Here is a 21,682-nt window from a genome sequence, read left to right as displayed (position 1 = left end):
TAACTTTAAAATTTATTTTGAAAAAAAAATTTTTTTTGTTTATATATACATATATTGAATATTTTAAAGTTTCTAACAGAAAATTTCTGTAATATGTTTGTACTTAATTAAATATTTATTAGATATATATTTTTTTTATTTTTATAATAAAGCATATACTATTTAAATATTTTTAAATACTCAAATAAAAATTAGGATAATAATTCTTATCATTATTTATCAGTCATTATAACATAATGAAAAACAGTATAAATATAATTTTTTTTAGGAGTACTCTGGGATTTTAATGGGATTCTTGAAAGGGAAATATAAAATCATCCTAGTTTGTTCAATTAATAAACATTAAAGAAATATTTTAACTATTATTTTTAATTACCTATAAATTAAAATTTAATATAAAGTACTGTTTATAAGCATGATTATTCCACCATTACCAAAAGATATTTCTAATAGACAATTTTTGTCAAAAGCAAATATTGTTATGAAGTTATTGTCTAATTATCCAGGTGATTTTATTGAAAAAATTTCAAATGCCAAAAAAAGAATTCACTATGAAAGGAAAATTGTTCGTTTTATTTGTAAACATTTTGGTGAAGCACCAAAAGCACCAGAAGGTATAAAAGTTGATGATGTTAAATTTGGTAATGTAGGATGCCGAATTTATATACCAGATGAGAATAATAAAAAAAATGATGGTGCTATTATCTTTAGTCATGGTGGTGCTTGGCTTCATAATAAAGCTAAATATTATGATGAGACATGTTTTGATTTAGCAACAAAAGCTGGATGTGTTGTTGTTTCTGTTGATTATAGACGTGCTCCTGAACATATATTTCCAGCTGGTTTAAATGATTGTTGGAGTGTTGTCGAAGATTTTTGTTCTAAGTCATATAAGAAATATGGTGTTAACAATAAAAAGATATGTGTAATGGGTGATAGTGCCGGTGGTAATTTTAGTGCTGTCATGGCTTTAAGAGATAACAAATATAAAACAGGATATTTAAAAGTATGTTTATTTTATTTACAAAAATATATAGTGTAAATTTACATAATTTTTTAGTGTCAAGTATTATTATATCCAGTAGTTTCATGCTTTGAATGTGAATCACCATCATTTCAAGAATGTAATGCATTATACAAAAATACTGTTCTTTTACAACCAAAAATGGGAACAAGAGCTGTTCTTTTATATTTAGGGCTTCCAGCAACAAAGAAAAATATTAAAAAAGTATTATCCAATAGTTGTGCTACAGAAGAAATTCGGAAACATCCAAACGTGGTTAGAAATTTAGATATTTCATTACTCCCAGATGAAATTTTAAATTCACCACATTATAAACCAAAATCACATCCACCACCAGATAATAAATTTGCAGAAGTATTTTCAAAAGCCGCTTTCAATCCAGAATTTGCTCCATTATTTAGTTCTGATGATGAAACAATTGGAATGTGTGATGCTATGATAGTAACATGCCAATATGATGTACTTAGAGATGAAGGAATATTATATGCTAATAAATTAAAAAGATTAGGCGTTAACACTGAATGGAAAAACTATAATAAAGCTTATCATGGAATTTTTACAATTAAAGGATGCAAATTACAAGAAGAAATTTTCAATGATGTAGTAAACTATATTACAAAAAAATTTAATGAAGAAGATAATATTGAAGTAGAAAATGAAAAGATAAAGAATGAAGTTAATTATCCAATTATAAATACCCCATTAAAGTCAAAAAAAGATGGAACTCGTAATGTTGATGATAGCGGCTATGAAGATAGTACAAGTAGTTTCGGCGGTAGTTCTAATGGTTTATAAAAATACAGTATTTTTAATATAAAAAAATTTATATTTTAATCAATTTTTTTATAAAATAGGAACACAATAAACTTATACATGACAAAAATTAAACTTCCTCAATACAAAATAAACCGGTAGAAAAAAAAGTATATTGAAAATACATAAATATATTTTGAGGATAAAGTCGTTTTTTTATATTATTATAATTTTTAAATTTTTTTTATAATGAATAAAAAATAGTTATATAATTTTAAACGTATTTTTAAAATTATAATATTAATTATCGTAGTGAAATATTTTTAAATATGTTAAAATATAAAGTAGTACCTTACTAGAGATTATTTAAAGTTTCAAAAACATAGAAAAATAAAAAATAAAATAAAAAAAAACGATTCCCATCACTAAATAGTTTCTATTAGGCCTTCCACCCAAATAATTAGATAATTCTCTGCTGATTCCTTTCAGAAATTAGGTAAATTGAATAGAACATGAACTTAAGACAATATTTTTGTTTTTATTATTTCTACTTAAAATGTATCTTATTCTTTACATAAGTATATGGAATAATATATTGGACAATATATTTTGATATAATTGTTATCAATATTAAATGCTTAGCTTATCATTTTTTTAACATTTTGAAAAAAAAAATACAAATATGTATTTTTTTTATAAAACAAAAGTTAAATGTCAATTATTTAAAGTTTTTTGTTAAAATAATAATAATAATGTCTATGAAATGATTCAAAATTGAAGCTTAAAGTTTCTGGTAATTAAAAACTAGGAAAAGAGTAAAAAGAAACTCTCTGGCGGGGAATCGAACCCCGGTCTCGCACGTGACAGGCGCGGATACTCACCACTATACTACCAGAGATGCTTCATACCGTTTCTGAATCCTAATTGTCCCAATTTTATAATCTTTTTTAAAAAATTAAAAAAAAGTTTTTGTTACTACTAAATAACTTAATAGTATCTATTTTGTATAAATAACTGTAAAATATATAAAAGGCAAAAGAATAAGATGCGTTTATCGGGAATCGAACCCGAATCGGCCGCTTGGAAGGCGGCCATGCTGACCATTACACCATAAACGCGCGACCTCCACCGTGATTCAATAAAAATTCCTACTTTTTATTCAAATTGTTATTTAAACAGCAAATTTTCTATTGTATATTCTTTATCATACAATTATTGAAACTAATACATCTAAATTTATTTAAAAATTGTCTATTTTTATGTTATAAAATAAAATTATTATAAATTATAGCAAATAAATGGTTAAAAATAAATAATAAAATTTATTATTATTCATTATTATATATAATCAAGTAAAGAAAGTAAATAATTTCATATCAATAAACTTTGTAATATAAAAATAGTTGTATTTATTATTTTAAGTAAAGATTTATAGAGTTAAATAGATGGATGATATTTTAAAATTTCTATTTTAGATAATGGAATTAAGAAAATTTTTATTATGGATTCTATTATATTTTGTCAATGTGGTGATTTCATTTTTTTAAGTACTCAAGAAAAGTTTTAAATATTGTTTTAGTAAACAATGTATTTGTAATACTCTAAATTTAAAATTTATCAGATTTTTAAAGAAATGCTAATTTAATTCTTATATCAAAATTAAATAAAGTTTTTATCATTAATCATACAAAAAATACCTTATTAATATAAAACAGTTTTGTTTATGACATAATAAATTTTTTGTATATTTATTGTTAAATTACCAACAACTTTACCAAAATTTAAAAATAGTGGATATATTTATGTATATTAAAAAAATGAATCATAAATTATATTTACTAATTATAAAACATCAAAATTAAGTTTAAGCAAGATTTTAAAACATTAATATAATAAAATGTAATTTTTTTATTAAACAATAATAAACAATATCAGACACATTATTGTTGTAAATATACTAAAAGCGGTTTTTTTTTGCCTGAGGTTATAGTCGATTAGCATTATTTTAATATATTTATTTCATTTTAAAATAATTTCACAAAGATGACAAGGTTAAAAAAATTACATATACTTTATTTTACCTTTACATTATTTTTTATTCAAAAAACTTATCAGCTCAAAAAGGTAAAGTTAACATTTATTAAAATAATGGTAATAATTTTAGATATATCCAAAAATCAAAAGTTTCAATAATGGGACATGTTTATATAAAAATAAATATATTTCAATACAATATGAAATGCCCTCTAATGTTAATATTAAAGGAACATCATTTTCATGTGATTATGTAACATATCTTGACTATTTTAAACTTCTTGATGAAGATACTTTTGTTGATTTGTCAAAAGAACCAATGCCAAAACCACAAGTTGTAACTGCTTTTTCAGAAAATCATCGAGAAGAAGCTGCTTTATTACTTAAATCATTTAGAAAACATTTTCCTGGAGAAAAAATAATTGTTTATAGTTTAGGTGTTTCCAAAAGTACAGAAGAACAATTACGTTCTTTATGTTATGTGGAATTTAAAGTGTTTAAAACAATAAAATATCCAAAGCATGTTTCAAATATTATGAATTATGCTTTTAAAATTCTTATTGTAGCAGTAAGTATATTTTAATTTAAAAATTTTATTATTTTTTTTATTTAGGAAACATTGAAAAAATATGGATCTATGATTTGGGCAGATGCAAGTGTTAGATTTAAAAAAACAAATTTAAATTATGTTTACAATTTGTTTAATTGTAAAATGGGAAAAAATTTCAACCATAAAGAATATGAACAAGCAATTTTAGGTAATGAACCAAGACATAAACCATTTTTAAATATATATAGAAAACTTAAATGCCCAAAATGCTTTTGGAAATATAGATATAGTGGTTTCGACAAAACAGTTCACAAATTTAATATAAAACATTGTCATAAATCATCATTTATGTTTACAGTTCCAACTTTTCATGGTATTCTATCAACGATTCATCCAACAACTCTAAAATATTTTCCAACAGACAAAAAAAGATATACTAATAGAACAATTTCTCGCGAGTATGATGCTGCATTTTCTATAATTGTTAAAACAAAAGATACTGTTGATAATGTTTTAAAATGGGCAGTTTTATGTGCACTTGAAAAAAATTGTATTGAAGCTGAAAAATGGCATGGTTGTTATGGTTTCACAAAAAAAAATATTTTTTCATCCAAAAATGTATGTTATAGATTTGATCAATCTATATTTTCTTTGTTACTTCATAATTCAAATAATTATGATAATCGTAATTATGTAACAGAAATTCATAATTTTATGGATATTGATAGAAACACTAAATTAGATTTAAGTTTATTAAAAAAAAAATGTGTGTGATTTTATTTTTAATATACTTTGTAATTATGTTTAATTATATTAAAAATTTTTCTTTTATTTTAATATTTATATTTGTTAATCATCTATTTTTTAAAAATTATTTGAATTATTTAAAGAGAATTAATACATGTTTTTTTCTATTATTTTAAAATAATTATATATACAAATGTTTATTGTTTTGTATTGATAATCTACAATATTTTCTTAATACAATTAGTTATACATAATTTTTTGTTTAGATAATCATTTTTAAAATTTATTTTACTTGTAATTTAAATATTAAAATATAAAATTAAATTCTAAATATATTTTTTAAATTATTATCACAACATTTTATAACATTTTTAAATATAAATATATAAAAGTTTTAATATTAAAGACAATTAACATACAAAGTATAAAAAAAATAAATAAGAATCTAATTTATCTTATATTATTTATAAATATATTAAAAATTTAATAAAATATTTTTAAATTAATAAATTTTTAGAATAGTCATTTCATTTTTATATTTTTATTTTAATTAAATTATATATATATATATATATATGTAAGTTTTCTTTTTTTAAAACATAATATTATTGAATTTAAAAAATTATATATTATTTATGTTGTTTTTAATCCATCAAATAAATATGTTGATATTTTTTGTAGTAAACAAAACTAGTTTTTGTTTATATTTTGTTTGTGCCATGTTATAATTATTCTTTGATATATAATAAATAATATTATATGATTATTTTATTATACTTCATAAAGATTTAAAAAAATAAAATAAAGTTAATATAATATTAAATATATTAAAATGAAGATTCTGGTAAATCAGGTATCGGATAGTCAAATTCTATAAAATCATAATAAAAAATTCGAATTAATTTTTCTAAAATATTTGGCTGATTTTTTATCTTACTAGTAATTTTTGAGGTAATTCTTTTATTTGATGTAGAATGTGGTGTATGTCTGTTGATTGTACCTTCTTTAATAAAATTTATTTGTTTACTAGGTATATTTTTTGATTCAAGAAGCCCAAAAAAATCTTTATAAAATAATTTAAGTTGTTTATCTGATGTCCCATACTTAATAATTGTATAATATTGACGGTATAATTTTAATTGACAATGCCTAAAATTTTTATTATAAATGATAATTAAAACATACCAAGTTTGTGGATAAAAATGAGTATCATCAAAGGTATCAATATGTTTTTTTTTTGGAAATAAAATTTGTTGTTTAATACGATTATAAAATCTATTAACAAAACATTTTAAATTTGTCTTACAACCATAACAATAAGTTGGATCAATTTTAATAAAATCTTTTGCAATTAAACATTTATCAACAAATCCTGATATAAATCTTTCAATAGGTTCTCGAACAAAAACAATATTTGTATATGTTTTCATTAGCTTACCAATACTTCCTTCTGTATAATTTTTTGCAATTCCATTTGTTTTATCTTCAAAATTATAATCATCACAATATTTATATGTCCATTTAGTATTACTAATAGGTGTCTTATATTTTTTAGAAAATCCTGGATGATCTAAATAACATAAGATACCTCTTAGAATTGTTGAAAAATTTTTTGTAATTGTACAAAAATTCATTTTATATTTTTTGTTAACTCGAAATCTTGATAAAACATTTTTATATGGAGGAATACATGGTTTAGTTTTAGCATCTCTTTCACAATTAATAATTTCTTTAGTATAATTGGATAAACTTAAAACAAATATTTCAATAGATAAAAAATTTAACAATATAAAATAAAAGTTAATTTTGATTATCATTGTATAGAAAAAAAAAAACTACTTTTTAAATGAAATTGTATTACATTATTGATACATAAACAAAAGAACAGGTTTCAAAAAAAAAATGTTTTTTTTTATACAACACGAACAATGCCAATGTTTTATTTAAATACTTATTAATATTAAGTATCTAAAAAGTTAAACAATGAAAAGAATGTTGTCATTAATATATTTCTTATAAATTTTTTTTATCTTACTTTCTTTAAGAATACTTTTTTTTGTCAATTTAAAATATTTAAATTTTGTTGTAAGTGTTTATTTTTACTTATTTATTTATTTATAAAAATATTTTATAAATATCAGTTTTTATTTATTAAACACAGTCAAGATAAATTTTATCTATATATCGTGATAAAGGAATTATATAAAAATCAAACATATTATATTATTTAAAAAATATTAATATTTTTATAATAAAATATAAAAAATTATTTTATTTATACATAAATTAAACATTTATTTATTTATTAAAAAAAATTTAAAGAAATTTTTTGATTATTTAATTAAATATTTTTTAAATTGATGAACTTTTTTCAAATATCAAGTGCTAGTATAATAATAAATTTTACATAACAAGTTCTTTTTATGCTGTTATATTATTTATGCAAATATTATTTATTTTTTTTATAATTTTTTAGATAATAAAAAAATTGCACTAAAAATACATGTTTTTACAAAATTATATTTATGTTAGGAAAAAAAATTGAAAATATATAATGTATATTAATTTTTTATAACTTTAAAGATCTTCAAAATATGATTAAATATAATATTAATTATAACATATTTTTAAATTAAATTATTTTAATGTTTCTATTATGATGGAGAACAAAAACCACAAGTACGTTTACAACGTTCACGTAATACATCATTGTAAGCAGAATCACGACAATAACTTTGAAATTTATAGCAATCTTTTTCTAAATCATTACATTGTACAAAATTTCGGGTACGTTGATTTCCATTTACTATTGGTTTAACACACATTTGATTAGTACATGTATATCCAAAAGGACATTCTCCATTTGTTTGACAATTACCAGAAACATGTACACTCATTTCAGTCATCCTTCTATTTCCATACTCCATTTTAGTTTTTCCATAATTGTAAACATTCTTCTTTCTACATTCAATAGTAGATGATAAGGTAACAATTAATAATAATAGAGCAAAAAATTTAAGATAGTTCATTGTCAATAGAAATAATTTGATATGATAAAATCAAACTCAATGTACTCTTCTTTTATATTAATAATATTATATATAAATTCTTCTGTCAACAAGTTATGATTAAGAGAAACAGACCAAAACCCTAAAAACATCTAACTATGCAAATTCCTCTCTTTTAAGAAGCTTATTATATTTTAAAGAAAGTATATATTAAAATGACAAAGGGTAAAATATTTACTTTAAAATTATTAAGAATTCAAGAATAGAGAAACAAGATAATTAAAATATTTAAACAAGTTTAAAACCACTCATATTATTACTTGTTGGCGTATTCAACTTTCATTGCATGTGTAGCGGTTATTTTGAAATTGTGTAGTGCTTTTTTCGCTGTAGTAGCCTCTTCTTCAGTATTATATTCAACAAAAGCAATATCCGTACGATTCGGGACCATACGAATTTCTTTAAGACCTGAAAATTGACTAAACACAGATGCTAGGAGATCACTTGTTGTTTCCTCAGGAAGATTTGTACAGAATAATATTTTATGAGGTACGTTTGAATTGTTTACTGCACCACCTTCAGAAGATATCCCTGAAGCATTTTGAGGTTTACGTTTCTTAGGTAATGGAATAAATGGTTTTTTTTCTCTTTTTACATATGTACCTTTTGCTTTTGCAATTACATCTGAATCACATCTTGCATATTGTATACGCATTGGTTTATCAAAAAATGGAAATCCTTGCATAGCTCTAAGTGCTCGTGTAGCTGAAGAAACATCTTTAAAAATGATGTGTGCCTGTCCTTTCATACGAATATTTCTAAATGCCAATATATCAATTATATCTCCAAACTGTGTGAAAATAGCAAATAATGCTTCTTTGAGTTCTAGAAAAAATTTAAATAAGAAAATAAACGCTTATTTATAATATAAAACTTACTTTCTTTTTTCAGCTTTTCATTTAAATTATTAATATAAAGTGTATGATTCGGTGCAATATCAGCCATCACTAACAATAAATTAAGGATTTTTGATTACTATAATAATACTTCTAACATTTACAAAGTACACTTTTCCAATAAAAGAAAATCCATTTAGGAGTTTATGAAAAGTAAACTATTAATTATTATAAATTTTTAAAATGATATAAAAGAAAAAAAAATTATTTAAAGATAAATTTTTATCCTATATATATATATATATAAAAGAAATGTAATATAAAAAATTATTTTTGATTTATTAATTTTTTATAGTAAAAAAATAGCACAGATAAAAGAAGTTCAAACATTTTGTTCACAAAATTACACATTTTGACATTGATATTGCAGAAAAAAAAGTAATTTATTATAAAAATTGAATTTTAATATAAACAAGAAATTGAAAAAGACATTTGTAATTTTGAATTTTTGCAAAAAATCATTTGTAAACTGGTCATAGAATTTCCAAACTTAAAAAATTTGTATCTTTTTATAAAAAGTACTTATAAATAGAAAAATAAACCTCTCCATGAACAATGTTTTTTTTTTCTTAATTTTAATTACTACACCATTATTATATCTTTTTTCTATTTATATCATCCGACTAACAATAGCAAATTAGTTGTATTAATTTTATCAATACAAAATGTTAACATATTGTTTATTTTTTTAATGTTTCAATTTTTGAATAAAAAAATATAGAAGAGAAAATGTTGCCATCTAATATATGAAACGATGGTATATATAAATCCCATTTTGAATAATTTGTTAAATTTTGGATGAAAACAAAGATTTTCCAAACAATAAGGTGACATTGAAGTTTACTATTTTTAGTGTTCTAAAATACATGATTACAAAAATAATACTTTTAATTTGAAAATGTAGTATAAAAAATTTTTTTTGTCATACCCTAAAATTATCTTTAATAAAGAATTAAAATCTTTTACAAAAGAAAATTATATTTAGCATTTATACTGGAAGTTAAATTGGTGATATTTGGACAATTGTGAATCTCGGAATATATTAATGATATTTTTATATAAACAAGTTTTTTTCTAGACTAATTTTTCATGAGGAATCTAATGAAACTAGTCTTAAGGTAATCTGATAAGTTTTAGCTGAGATATAAAAAAGTTGAAAACAATGAATATTTAGAAAAATTTTCCGCCTTTTGCTATATCTTGCTTCAAAATAAAGGTATTAACAAACAAATTTCTGGAATCAATTACTTTTCAGTTTTCATTTAGGGTCTACGTTCAAACCATTTTTATACCTCCAATAGTTATTGAGATATAAAAAATGATGACAATATATTAGGCGCGCAAAAATAAGAGACAATATATCTCAAGAACGATTGAAATTTAGAAAATATTTTCATCGTAAACTATAGCTCAAATGTTTCAAGAAGACCAGTGCATCTAATCTCATGTTTCTAGGAGCTCATTTACTTGAGTTATGAGTTTCGTACTTGAAACTTTTTTAAGATACATTTTACTTCATATCTTGAGATCAAGAAGAGATACAAGAATGAGACTAGGTTTAATCGACTTCTCACAAAAATCTGATCTAGAATAGTTATTTTAATTCTATTATTTTTAATAACATCATGGAAGTCGGATTTTTTCAAAAAATATTCCCCACTTTCGCCTCTAACTTTAACTCATCACAACTTCTCAAGTTTTGCTTTTGATGTAGCCTTGATTATACTTAAAATTTATCATTTTTCAAGGGTTATCAGATGAGTGTAGTTTCATTTTGAAATTCGAAAAAAAGTTGTCTTTTTAGTACTCAATCTGAAGGTCAAGATTGCATTATTTTGATCAATTGTGAATCTCGGAAAATATCGAAGCTTTTTGTAAACGAACGATTTTTTCTAGACTAATTTTTCATGAGAAATCTAATGAAACTAGTCTTAAGGTAATCTGATAAGTTTTAGCTGAGATATAAAAAAGTTGGAAACAATGAATATTTAGAAAAAATTTCCGCCTTTTGCTATATCCTTCTTCAAAATAAAGGTATTAACAAACAAATTTCTGGAATCAACTACTTTTTAGTTTTCATTGAGGGTCTACGTTCAAACCATTTTTATACCTCCAATAGTTATTGAGATATAAAAAATGATGACAATGAATTAGGCGCGCAAAAATACCCGACAATATATCTCAAGAACGGTTGAAATTTAGAAAATATTTTCAATGTGGACTATAGGTCAAATGTTTTAAGAAGTCCAGCGCATCTAATTTCATGCTTCTAGGAGCTCGTTTGCTTGAGTTATGAGTTTCGTACTTGAAACTTTTTAAAGATACATTTTACATCATATCTTGAGATCGAGAAGAGATACGAAGATGAGAGTAGGTTTAATCGACTTCTCGCAAAAATCTGATATAGAATAGTTATTTTAATTTTAATATTTTTCATTACATCTTGGAAGTAGATTTTTTTCAAAAAATATTCCCCACTTTCGCCTCTAACTTTAACTCATCACAACTTCTCAAGTTTTGCTTTTGATGTAGCCTTGATTATATTTAAAATTTATCATTTTTCAAGGGCTATCAGATGAGTGTAGTTTCATTTTGAAATTCGAAAAAAAGTTGTCTTTTTAGTACTCAATCTGAAGGTCAAGATTGCATTATTTTGATCAATTGTGAATCTCGGAAAATATCGAAGCTTTTTGTAAACAAACAATTTTTTCTAGACTAATTTTTTATGAAAAATCTAATGAAACTAGTCTTAAAATAATCTGATAAGTTTTAGCTGAGATATAAAAAAGTTGAAAACAATGAATATTTAGAAAAAATTTCCGCCTTTTGCTATATCTTGCTTCAAAATAAAGGTATTAACAAACAAATTTCTGGAATCAACTACTTTTTAGTTTTCATTTAGGGTCTACGTTCAAACCATTTTTATACCTCCAATAGTTATTGAGATATAAAAAATGATGACAATGAATTAGGCGCGCAAAAATACCAGACAATATATCTCAAGAACGGTTGAAATTTAGAAAATATTTTCAACGTAGACTATAGCTTAAAAGTCCTAAGAAGTTCAGCGCATCTGATTTCATGCTTCTAGAAGCTCATTTACTTGAGTTATGAGTTTCGTACTTGAAACTTTTTAAAGATACATTTTTCATCATATCTTGAGATCGAGAAGAGATACGAAGATGAGACTAGTCTCATTCAATTTCTTACAAAAATCTGATCTAGAATAGTTATTTTTATTCTATTATTTTCAATAATATTATGGAAGTCGGATTTTTTCAAAAAATATTCCCCACTTTCGCCTCTAACTTTGACTCATTACAACTCCTCATGTTTTGCTTTTGATATAGCCTTGATTATATTTAAAATTTATCATTTTTCAAAGGCTATCAGATGAGTGTAGTTTCATTTCGAAATTCGAAAAAAAGTTGTTTTTTAGTATTTATGCTGAAGGTTATGTTGGAAATTTTTGGACCAATTGTGAATCTCTGTAAATTTTGGAGATATTTTTGCAGAAACAAGTTATTATAAGCTAGCATTTCATGAGCAATACAATGAAACTAATACAATATTAATCTAATAATGTTCAGCTGGGATATGAAAAGTCTGTAACAAAAATTTTTTGAAAAATTTTTTGCTTTTTTTAAATATTACTCTAAAATGTAAATATTCACAAACGAATTTTCAAATTCGATTATTAATCATTTTTTATGAAATGTATAAGTATAAAGTATTTTTTGTATGTATATTTAAAATTTAAAAAAAAGTGTAATGTTTATCAAACTTCTACAAACTAATAACTTATATATACGTTCAAGTTTTTTGGAGATATTTAAAAATTTGCTTTATGTCATATTTCAAGTTAAAAAATTTCTATAAAAAAATCCAACTTTTTATATTTTTTAATATTCTTTTAATATTAAAATTTATTATCATTCAAAATATGTTAAAAATGTATATTTTAAATATCAGTTTATAAAAAAATGTTTTTACAAAACTAAAACTAATAAAGTTTTAGCAATATTTAAAATATATTTTTTGTAATATATTGCTCATAAAAATATGACTCATTTATTTTTCAACAGTTATCAATTTTTTTTTCTTTGTTTATTAATTTCTGTTACAAATTTAATAGTTAATAATTAATAAAATGATATCATTTAAGAATAAAAATGTGGAATTATATGATAAAATATTTTTGAAGTATATAAAAGCGTTAAATTTTTGGAAATTATTAAAAATTATTAAAATGATCCATTTTACTAAATTGTTTACTTTACTTACTGCTGCTGGAGCAACTTCAATTTGTAATTCATCTTCATACTCTGTAAATTTTTTTTGTTAATTAATTACTTAATAAATTAAGGTTGTAACATCATGTTATACTTCATTTTTAAACTTTTATAATTTAACTATTTCATCATCAATGATGTTTCCAAAATATAAGACTTTTTTGGAAGCTCGAAGAAATTATGAAATAATAGGTTCAATAGATAAATTAAAAGAAACTTGTACAATACAAAATTCCCTTACATCATGTCTTGGAAGTTCCGTTTCATGTGTCAATTCAGAAGATTTGTTAAAAATTTTTAAATTCAATAAGTCTGATAATGAAGAATATACTGGAGATTACTATATGTCTAATTATAAATGTACAACAGGATATCAATTTTTGTTAAATAATTTTAATTGCTTAGTAACAACTGAAGTTTTTGGTATTGATAAAATTAAAGAATGTTCAACTAATTTTGAAAATTCTCTTAAATCTAAAGGATGTGAAGCTGGAAATGATTTGATTTCTTGTCTTAGTGGAGTTTATTCTTCTTTTTGTGGACCAAAAGCAGCAGATTTTGTTTGTAATTTAGCTAAAATTGATATGACATATGATATGCCAGAATGTAATGGAAAATTTGTAAAATGTAACCCATTATAAGTTAATACAAAAATAAAAATTTATCATTCAAAACTTGTTGTAATGTTATTTATAAAATATTTTTAATAGTTATAAAATGTTTTAACAATAATTTATATTTAAATAAAAATAAGAAATTAATTAATTTTTTATTTAATATTATTAAAATCATTTATGATGTAACTATCAAATTTTTTATAGTGTTTTTTTAAACTATCTACATAATATTATTTTAATAATTAATTTAAATAAAAGTTTTAAAATTAATTTATATTAATGTAAATCGAAAGATTTTTTTATATTAACATGTATAATAAATATTATAAAAATTAACTAAAGTTCATCTTTAACATATTGTTTTACTTTGTTATCAAGAAAAGTTCTCTTGTAAAAATCTTATCAGTTGGTTTATCTTTGTTAAACGTCATTTACATCCGTTTTAGCTAATATTTAAATATTTAAATAATAAGTTTAATATTTTATAATATTTAAATAATGATTAATTTATTAAAATTTTTAAGTATTATAAGTGTGGGAAATAAAATACTACAACAAAATATTGAAAATAGTGTTTCCGCATCAACATGTCTACAATCCTCTTATGATGTAAGTAAAAAAATAAATTTATTTACTTACTTCTAGACCGTTCTTAATTGTTATCAAAATTATTTTTCTAATTTCAATTTAACAATTGGATCAGAAAAAATTTTTCCAGATTATCAAACCTTTGTTGTTAGGAGAGCTAAACTTCAAATATCTTCAAATGTTACAGAATTTAAAAACATTTGTAATTTTCAAAATAAACTTACTTCCTGTCTTGGAGATGCTGCTAATTGTATAAATCCACAAGATTTATTAAAAATTGGAACTTTTAATAATAATGATAATTATCATTATGCTGGTGATTATGCCATGTCCAAATATGAATGTACTGAAGCATACAATTATATTTTAAATAATTTTAATTGTTTAAGTAGCATTAGTTTTCTTGGGCATGATATGATAACAAAATGTACAAATGATTTAGAAAAAAATATTCCTACTAAAGGTGAATGTTCGGCTTTAAATGATTATACAAATTGTTTAGATAATATTTATTTATCTTTTTGTGGAAATAAAGCAGCTGACTTTAGTTGTAATATATTAATGATAACTTACAATATTGAAATACCATTCTGTAATGGAAAATTTTTAAAGTGCAATCCATTAAAAGACTAGTTACATCATTTTCAATTTATAAATTTTGATAGATGAAAAACCTGTATTTCATTTTACATTATTTTTGAAATTTATTTTTTTATGTAATATTAATACATTTATAAGAATAAAAAAAGTTATTTTAGAAGTGTTAATAATGAAAATATTAGTATTTATGTAAAATAATGTACTTAGATTTCTTTTATTAAAGTATTACATTTTAAATTTAATAAATTAATTATAAAAATTTTTAAAATTCAATGATGACAAAAAAATTTTTGGGTTATATAAAGTAGAATATTTTTTATACAATTGTTTTTACTATTAATATACTAAATAAAATATTTATAGTATTTTAAAAAAATAAAAGTTAAAAATAAACTTGTTTATGAGAAAATTATAAAAATACTTAAAACATAAAAATATTAATTTGTCATTTACCACCAAAACTTAAGAATATATTTATTATATTTTAAAAAAAGTTTAAATAATAACAATATTAACTACAATTAAAATTTAAAAATTATCTTTTTATAATTCAACTAAAAAATATCACGTTTTTTGATATATTTGAAAGATTAAAAAAGTACATTTAAGTACCATATCAACTAATAAGATAAATTAATTTTAAATAATTTTTGTCTCTTTAATTTAATGTATACACAAAAATATTACATTTATATATTTTTTAAAGTTAAATAATATAATTAACTTTTAAAAAAAGATCATTCATAATTTATAAAATTACAATAATTTAAATAAAGAAAAAGAGAATTGTTGTTTGATCTTGTTATTAGTAACTTCAATGATCATTATTATACATATATATATATATATATAATTTTAGTGTGTAATTATTATTTAACTAATTTTTGATGGTTTATTATGATTATACCAAAATTAGAAAATTCTTATGAAAATATTTATAAATATATATCACATATTAATATGGATATTAATTATAAAGAATATTATGATAAATTTATATTAAAATATAAATGTTTAGATAATATTGCTATAAGTGTAAGTTTATTTTATTTTTATTTTTATTTTATTTATTTTAGGAAATATTTGGTGAAGCTTTTACAACACCATTATGGGATTTTTATACATCAAATGTTGACGTTACAGAAATAAGTAGTAAGCTTTTTTTGGAAAAAACACCATATTTTTTTCTTAATATTCCTGATATTTATGTTGAAATATTTAAATGTCCAAGAATTCTTTTAAATGCTTGTTTTTTTTGTGCTGGTGTAAAAATTGAAGATGATGATGAAGAAATTATTGATGATATTGTTGAAAAAATGAATTTTTATACAGATATAACACAAAGTATGATATTATGGATTAAACAAAATACACCACAAATATGTGATAGTTTAAAAAATTATATTACAAATAAAATTACTGGAAAAAATATAGTATGTTTAAAGATATAAAACCATAATAATATATAAACTTTTAGAACTTTTATAATTTTAAATCAAAAGTACTAACACCTGTTCAAATGTTTTTGATAAAATCTTCATTTACAACATATTTATTTTTAAATACAGACGAATTTTTACATAAAAGTGAAAATAAAAAAAAATATTGGTATATATTACATGATTTAACCTTGACCGATACAAGTATTCTTTCTCTTAAAAAATGGGTACTTAATAGTAAAATGTCAATTGTTTTTATATTAAAAATAGTTGATAATTCTATTTATGTTTTTGCAATTGATAAACATAATAATGAAAATGAAAAATATTCAAATAATTATGGATTACTTACTATATTATGTGTCAAACCAAGATTTTATAAACTAGTTGATAATGAAATAATTGATATTAATACATTTGAAAATATTTTTAAAAATTATTTAAAGATAAAAAAAAATTTTTCAAATGTTAGTGATGTAGAAATTTGGATAAATGAAACAAAAAATAATAATAAAAAATTATATATAGATAATGGTATTATAAAAAAATCATCAATAAAAAATAATGGTTTTAAAAATTTAGAAAATAAGTTTTCAGATGAAATTATTATTTCAATTGGTGGTAAGTGTAGTAAGATGACAAGAAGAATTTCTACAACATCAAATATATAATAAAAACAAATTTTAATATTTATTAAACGATCGAGTGATTTACTTGAAATTGAATATTTAAATTTTCTTATTTTTATGTTATAAATAAAAGATTTTTTTTAATTATTTTTGCTATTATAATATAAAAAAAAAAGCTATGACTGATAATAATTATGAATGTTTATTTGATGTTAATTTACTTGATCGTCCAAATAATAATGTTCAAATAAGACCTGTTAAACAAATGAAACCATCAACAGAAACTGGTACATTATCTTCAACAAATATAAATCCAGGAACGTCAACAAATTTTTCTGCTCCTGATTATTTTTTTCCACAAAAACAAGCATCAAATTTGAATAATTTACCTACAGCTAATAATAGTACGCCATTAACAAAGTCTAATACAGTAAGTTAAAATATATTTTTTTAACAAAATTCAATTAAAGAATTCTAATAATTCTACTCTTACACAAGAACAAATTGATCAAATTGAAAAAATTCTTCCTAATGGACAAAGGACAAGTTTATATATGTATTATTATAATTATTATGTTAGAGCAAGACCAGGAAGAACAAAAGAATATTATGAAAATTTAGTTCAACAATACATTAAAAATTGTAAAGAACATCTAACAAGACTATCTGATGAAAAATGTCTTGATAGAAATAGAAGATTATCATCATCAATACCTACTGAAGTAGTTATAGGACCAAAATTTTTACAAACTGATGCTATATTAGGAAATTTATTTTATTGGTTTGGTATTAATAAATTAAATCGTTTTATAAAATGGCATGATACTATCTTAGATAAAGATCAAAATAATTTTGATAAAGATGAAATTGTTTGTTATAGAAGAAATGCTTTTTGTAAGTTTTATCGTATTTTTATCTAACAAAACTATTGTTTAGTACGTAAAAACTGGTATTATTCACCAAATGAAGGTTTTAAATATACATCAACATCATTTGAACCACATTCAATAGTTATGTCATCAATTAATCAAAATTCATTTACCTCATTTGCTTATAATTGTGGTTATAAAATAGCTCAAAAAAAAGTATTTCTCGAGTATACAACAACAAATTAATAACCATTAAATAATAATATAACATTTATATGTTAATTAAGAAAAAATAATAGATATAAAGTTAAAAATAAAAACAAATAAAATTATTTTTATTATTTATACCATATGCATAAACTTTATTATATTTATAATTAAAATAATCGTATAAAATTATTTGTCTACAATAATTCTAATTATTACTTTATTTTCCTTCAATTTTTTTTCATTATTTCCAGTATGTAATATACAAGTAAGAATATATTCTTTATTAGGAATTAAATCATAAAATTGAATAATTACATATCCCTTATGAAACCCTTTAATATTTAAAAATGGATAAAATTTTTTATTAATACCATTTTTATCACTATATTTAAATCTAATATTATTATCATCATTATGGCATGTGATTGGAATATAATGATTAGTATCAATACCATTAAGATTATTCTCATTAATGTATGTTTCATTTAAATTACCTGGTATCCAATTAAGATGATTATTAAGTGATAAAAAAAAGCATGGATTACCATATTTAAATCCAAAATCATGTTCAGTAGTACAATCAGGAAGAGTTATTGAATTTATTTGTTTATTCATACAAAATTTATTTTGTTTTAATAAACCATCATTAACATCTTTATTAGTTTCACCAATTAAACAATTTCTACCATTGGAAGTATCATTAAATAATTCTAAAAATTTTTCTATTTGTTTAGTATACAATTCATAAGTACTAATATCAGATGGATCAAATTTTAAAAATTTTAATTTTCCACCAGGATTTTTAGTCATAGGTATTGTAATTAATTTTGGTTCATATCCATGAAATGATGATTCTCCATGAATAATAGGATGATCAATATTACTTGGTTTAAAAATAGCAAACATAATAAGAGTAAAAATAAAATAAAATGAATTTAGAATTATGTAAAATAAGATTATTTTTCCACAATCAACAAATGTTATTCTTGATTTTACCAATTCTCTTAATTTAAGTTGTTTTCCTGTTAACATATTTTTGTTTTCTCCATATTTGGTATTTATTTTTAATAGATGATGATTAGTTGTAAAATCTGTATCTTTGCTAAATGAAATAGTTTTTTTAGATGAAGAATATTTCTCATCAGTTAATAAAGACAATCTTTCTTTATTTTCATCATTATGCTAATAAAAATATTTTAATAAAAATTAATTAAAAATTACTTTTATTAATGAAGATTTACTTGATTTAGTTTTTTTTTTGCTTTTTGTATTAACAAAATCTGTTGATGTTTGAGCACTTTTTAATGTTGATGATGTGGATAAATTCATTATAAAAGAAAAATTATAAATTTTTTTTTTCTTCACAAAACTATCATTTTTTAAATATTTTATCAATATTTATTATAAAGAAATATGTAAATTTTAAATTATTTGAATAATTTTATATACATTTTTTTTGTTCAATAAATTCTATCATTTTAAAATTAGCGATATACATTAAAATAAATTAATTATCTACAAAATCTATTTTTCTTAATTACAATTAAAAAAAAAAGAAGATATCTATACAACATGTATTTGTTTAATAAAAGTGATTAAAATCACAATAACGACCTCAATTGATTAAGAGACAATATAGTAGTACAAAAAAAAAATTACATATGTTTAAAAAACTGGTAGATTATTTTGATTAGTACATTCTTTATTTATAAAAAAAATTCGAAATAAAAATTCCAATAATTTTTATTTAATGTTAATTATATTTCACTATTAAATTATCAAAAAATTTTTTTAAATAAAAATACATGTTTCATTAAATATAGCAAGCAAAAAAAAATTAACTTATATTAGATGGATAACTCTTAAAAATTTGTAATTCAAAAATTAATTAACAAATCTTTTCTTAATCTTTAAAATTTCTATCTAAATAACATCAAATATTAGAATTTTAAAGTGATGAATGACCTTTTCAATCATTGAATGGAATCTTACTTTCAATATTCCTCCTTTTAATTTTAACTATTTTAGATTAGGTGGATTATTAGATGAACTGGTTTGGGATTTTTAAAAAAGACTATTTAAAGAGAGGTAGTAATTTTTAAATCAGTATCTTTATTTTACATTTTCCATTTACTTTTAATATGGATATTGAAAATAAAGTTAAAGCTTACAGATTTGTAGCATACTCAGCTATTACATTTTCTGTTGTTTCAATTATCAGTGTATGCCTTACTTTACCATTAATATATAGCTATGTTAGTAGTGTAAAATATCAAATGACAAATGAAATAAATCTTTGCCAGGTTTGTTAAATAATTTTGTTTAATTTTTAATTTTATTTATAATTATTAAATTATAGGGTTCTGCCAAAGATATATGGGCTGAAGTTAAAGAACTTAAAAAAATGCCAATAATATTTGGTAATCGTACTTCTCGTCAAGCAGGATATGGAGTTGATAATGAAGATTTACTACCAAAAGGAAAATGTGAAGCATGTTGTTTACCTGGAAAACCAGGTCCAGCAGGACCACAAGGAAAACCAGGTAAACCAGGAAAACCTGGTGCACCAGGACTTCCAGGTGTTCCAGGAAGACCACCACAACAACCATGTGATGCAGTTACACCACCACCATGTAAGCAATGTCCTAGAGGACCACCTGGCCCACCAGGTCCAACTGGACCACCAGGAGATCAAGGAATACCTGGATTACCAGGAAGACCAGGTATTGATGGACCACCAGGTGAAGCAGGACCAAAAGGTGCTCCAGGAGCACCAGGAGAATCAGGACCAATGGGAGAACCAGGACAACCAGGAATTCCAGCTATAGCAGAACCACTTGTTCCAGGAGAACCAGGAGCACCAGGTGAACCAGGTGTTCAAGGACCTCAAGGACCACCAGGACCTCCTGGAGCTCCAGGTGCTAAAGGACCACAAGGACCAAAAGGACCTCGTGGTATTGATGGACCACAAGGAGTTGAAGGAAAACCAGGTTTACCAGGACCTCAAGGACCACAAGGACCACCAGGAGAAAAAGGTATTTGTCCAAAATATTGTGCTCTCGATGGAGGAATATTCTTTGAAGATGGAACTAGACGTTAATTATACTTTTTCTCTCTATTATTTGCATTTAATTGAATTAAAAATAAAAAAAATTTTTACAAATATGTATTATATTTATTTTCTATATATAATGAAAATTTTTATAACAATTATAAAAGTAGTAATAGTTATAAAAGACAATTTTTAAAATTCATTATATTTAATTAGTCCTTAAAAAAGATAGATAATTATATATAAAATTATTATAGGTAAAAAAAAAAGAAGACAATTTTAATTGAATATAAAAATAATACAATACAATCTAT

The 21,682-nt window shown here is 21.9% G+C and overlaps 11 protein-coding genes across 11 annotated transcripts; 7 read left to right on the top strand and 4 right to left on the bottom strand.

Moving 5' to 3' along the window:
* Positions 1–415: 415 nt before the first annotated feature.
* SRAE_0000003900 (Alpha/beta hydrolase fold-3 domain and Arylacetamide deacetylase family-containing protein) lies at positions 416–1,819 on the top strand (the record flags this gene model as incomplete). Its single annotated transcript, XM_024645877.1, has 2 exons — positions 416–1,006; positions 1,061–1,819. The coding sequence occupies 2 exons, from the start codon at positions 416–418 to the stop codon at positions 1,817–1,819; spliced, it is 1,350 nt and encodes a 449-aa protein (XP_024500116.1).
* Positions 1,820–3,820: 2,001 nt separating this feature from the next.
* SRAE_0000003800 (Protein of unknown function DUF1647 family-containing protein) lies at positions 3,821–5,135 on the top strand (the record flags this gene model as incomplete). The annotated part of the gene is made up of 3 exons (XM_024645876.1): positions 3,821–3,901; positions 3,942–4,379; positions 4,425–5,135. 3 exons carry the CDS (start codon positions 3,821–3,823, stop codon positions 5,133–5,135), a joined length of 1,230 nt encoding a protein of 409 aa, XP_024500115.1.
* Positions 5,136–5,935: 800 nt separating this feature from the next.
* On the bottom strand, positions 5,936–6,742 carry SRAE_0000003700 (Sulfotransferase family-containing protein; the record flags this gene model as incomplete). The annotated part of the gene is made up of 3 exons (XM_024645875.1): positions 5,936–5,979; positions 6,046–6,257; positions 6,294–6,742. 3 exons carry the CDS (start codon positions 6,740–6,742, stop codon positions 5,936–5,938), a joined length of 705 nt encoding a protein of 234 aa, XP_024500114.1.
* A 1,020-nt stretch (positions 6,743–7,762) lies between these two features.
* Positions 7,763–8,137, bottom strand: SRAE_0000003600 (ShKT domain-containing protein; the record flags this gene model as incomplete). The annotated part of the gene is made up of 1 exon (XM_024645873.1): positions 7,763–8,137. One exon carries the CDS (start codon positions 8,135–8,137, stop codon positions 7,763–7,765), a length of 375 nt encoding a protein of 124 aa, XP_024500113.1.
* Positions 8,138–8,432: 295 nt separating this feature from the next.
* SRAE_0000003500 (U2 small nuclear ribonucleoprotein B'') lies at positions 8,433–9,121 on the bottom strand (the record flags this gene model as incomplete). Its single annotated transcript, XM_024645872.1, has 2 exons — positions 8,433–9,001; positions 9,055–9,121. 2 exons carry the CDS (start codon positions 9,119–9,121, stop codon positions 8,433–8,435), a joined length of 636 nt encoding a protein of 211 aa, XP_024500112.1.
* A 4,200-nt stretch (positions 9,122–13,321) lies between these two features.
* On the top strand, positions 13,322–14,005 carry SRAE_0000003400 (Hypothetical protein; the record flags this gene model as incomplete). Its single annotated transcript, XM_024645871.1, has 2 exons — positions 13,322–13,399; positions 13,439–14,005. 2 exons carry the CDS (start codon positions 13,322–13,324, stop codon positions 14,003–14,005), a joined length of 645 nt encoding a protein of 214 aa, XP_024500111.1.
* A 474-nt stretch (positions 14,006–14,479) lies between these two features.
* SRAE_0000003300 (Hypothetical protein) lies at positions 14,480–15,202 on the top strand (the record flags this gene model as incomplete). The annotated part of the gene is made up of 2 exons (XM_024645870.1): positions 14,480–14,590; positions 14,627–15,202. The coding sequence occupies 2 exons, from the start codon at positions 14,480–14,482 to the stop codon at positions 15,200–15,202; spliced, it is 687 nt and encodes a 228-aa protein (XP_024500110.1).
* An 864-nt stretch (positions 15,203–16,066) lies between these two features.
* Positions 16,067–17,279, top strand: SRAE_0000003200 (Hypothetical protein; the record flags this gene model as incomplete). Its single annotated transcript, XM_024645869.1, has 3 exons — positions 16,067–16,204; positions 16,246–16,602; positions 16,647–17,279. 3 exons carry the CDS (start codon positions 16,067–16,069, stop codon positions 17,277–17,279), a joined length of 1,128 nt encoding a protein of 375 aa, XP_024500109.1.
* Positions 17,280–17,415: 136 nt separating this feature from the next.
* On the top strand, positions 17,416–18,352 carry SRAE_0000003100 (Hypothetical protein; the record flags this gene model as incomplete). The annotated part of the gene is made up of 3 exons (XM_024645868.1): positions 17,416–17,667; positions 17,708–18,131; positions 18,174–18,352. 3 exons carry the CDS (start codon positions 17,416–17,418, stop codon positions 18,350–18,352), a joined length of 855 nt encoding a protein of 284 aa, XP_024500108.1.
* Positions 18,353–18,502: 150 nt separating this feature from the next.
* Positions 18,503–19,645, bottom strand: SRAE_0000003000 (Sodium/potassium-transporting ATPase subunit beta family-containing protein; the record flags this gene model as incomplete). The annotated part of the gene is made up of 2 exons (XM_024645867.1): positions 18,503–19,498; positions 19,538–19,645. 2 exons carry the CDS (start codon positions 19,643–19,645, stop codon positions 18,503–18,505), a joined length of 1,104 nt encoding a protein of 367 aa, XP_024500107.1.
* An 812-nt stretch (positions 19,646–20,457) lies between these two features.
* Positions 20,458–21,416, top strand: SRAE_0000002900 (Collagen alpha-5(IV) chain; the record flags this gene model as incomplete). Its single annotated transcript, XM_024645866.1, has 2 exons — positions 20,458–20,619; positions 20,676–21,416. The coding sequence occupies 2 exons, from the start codon at positions 20,458–20,460 to the stop codon at positions 21,414–21,416; spliced, it is 903 nt and encodes a 300-aa protein (XP_024500106.1).
* Positions 21,417–21,682: the final 266 nt, after the last annotated feature.

This window comes from Strongyloides ratti, scaffold srae_scaffold0000001 (genome assembly GCF_001040885.1).
Source record: "Strongyloides ratti genome assembly S_ratti_ED321, scaffold srae_scaffold0000001".
In the NCBI taxonomy this organism is placed as follows: domain Eukaryota; kingdom Metazoa; phylum Nematoda; class Chromadorea; order Rhabditida; family Strongyloididae; genus Strongyloides; species Strongyloides ratti.
This window is presented reverse-complemented; position numbering and strand designations above follow the sequence as displayed.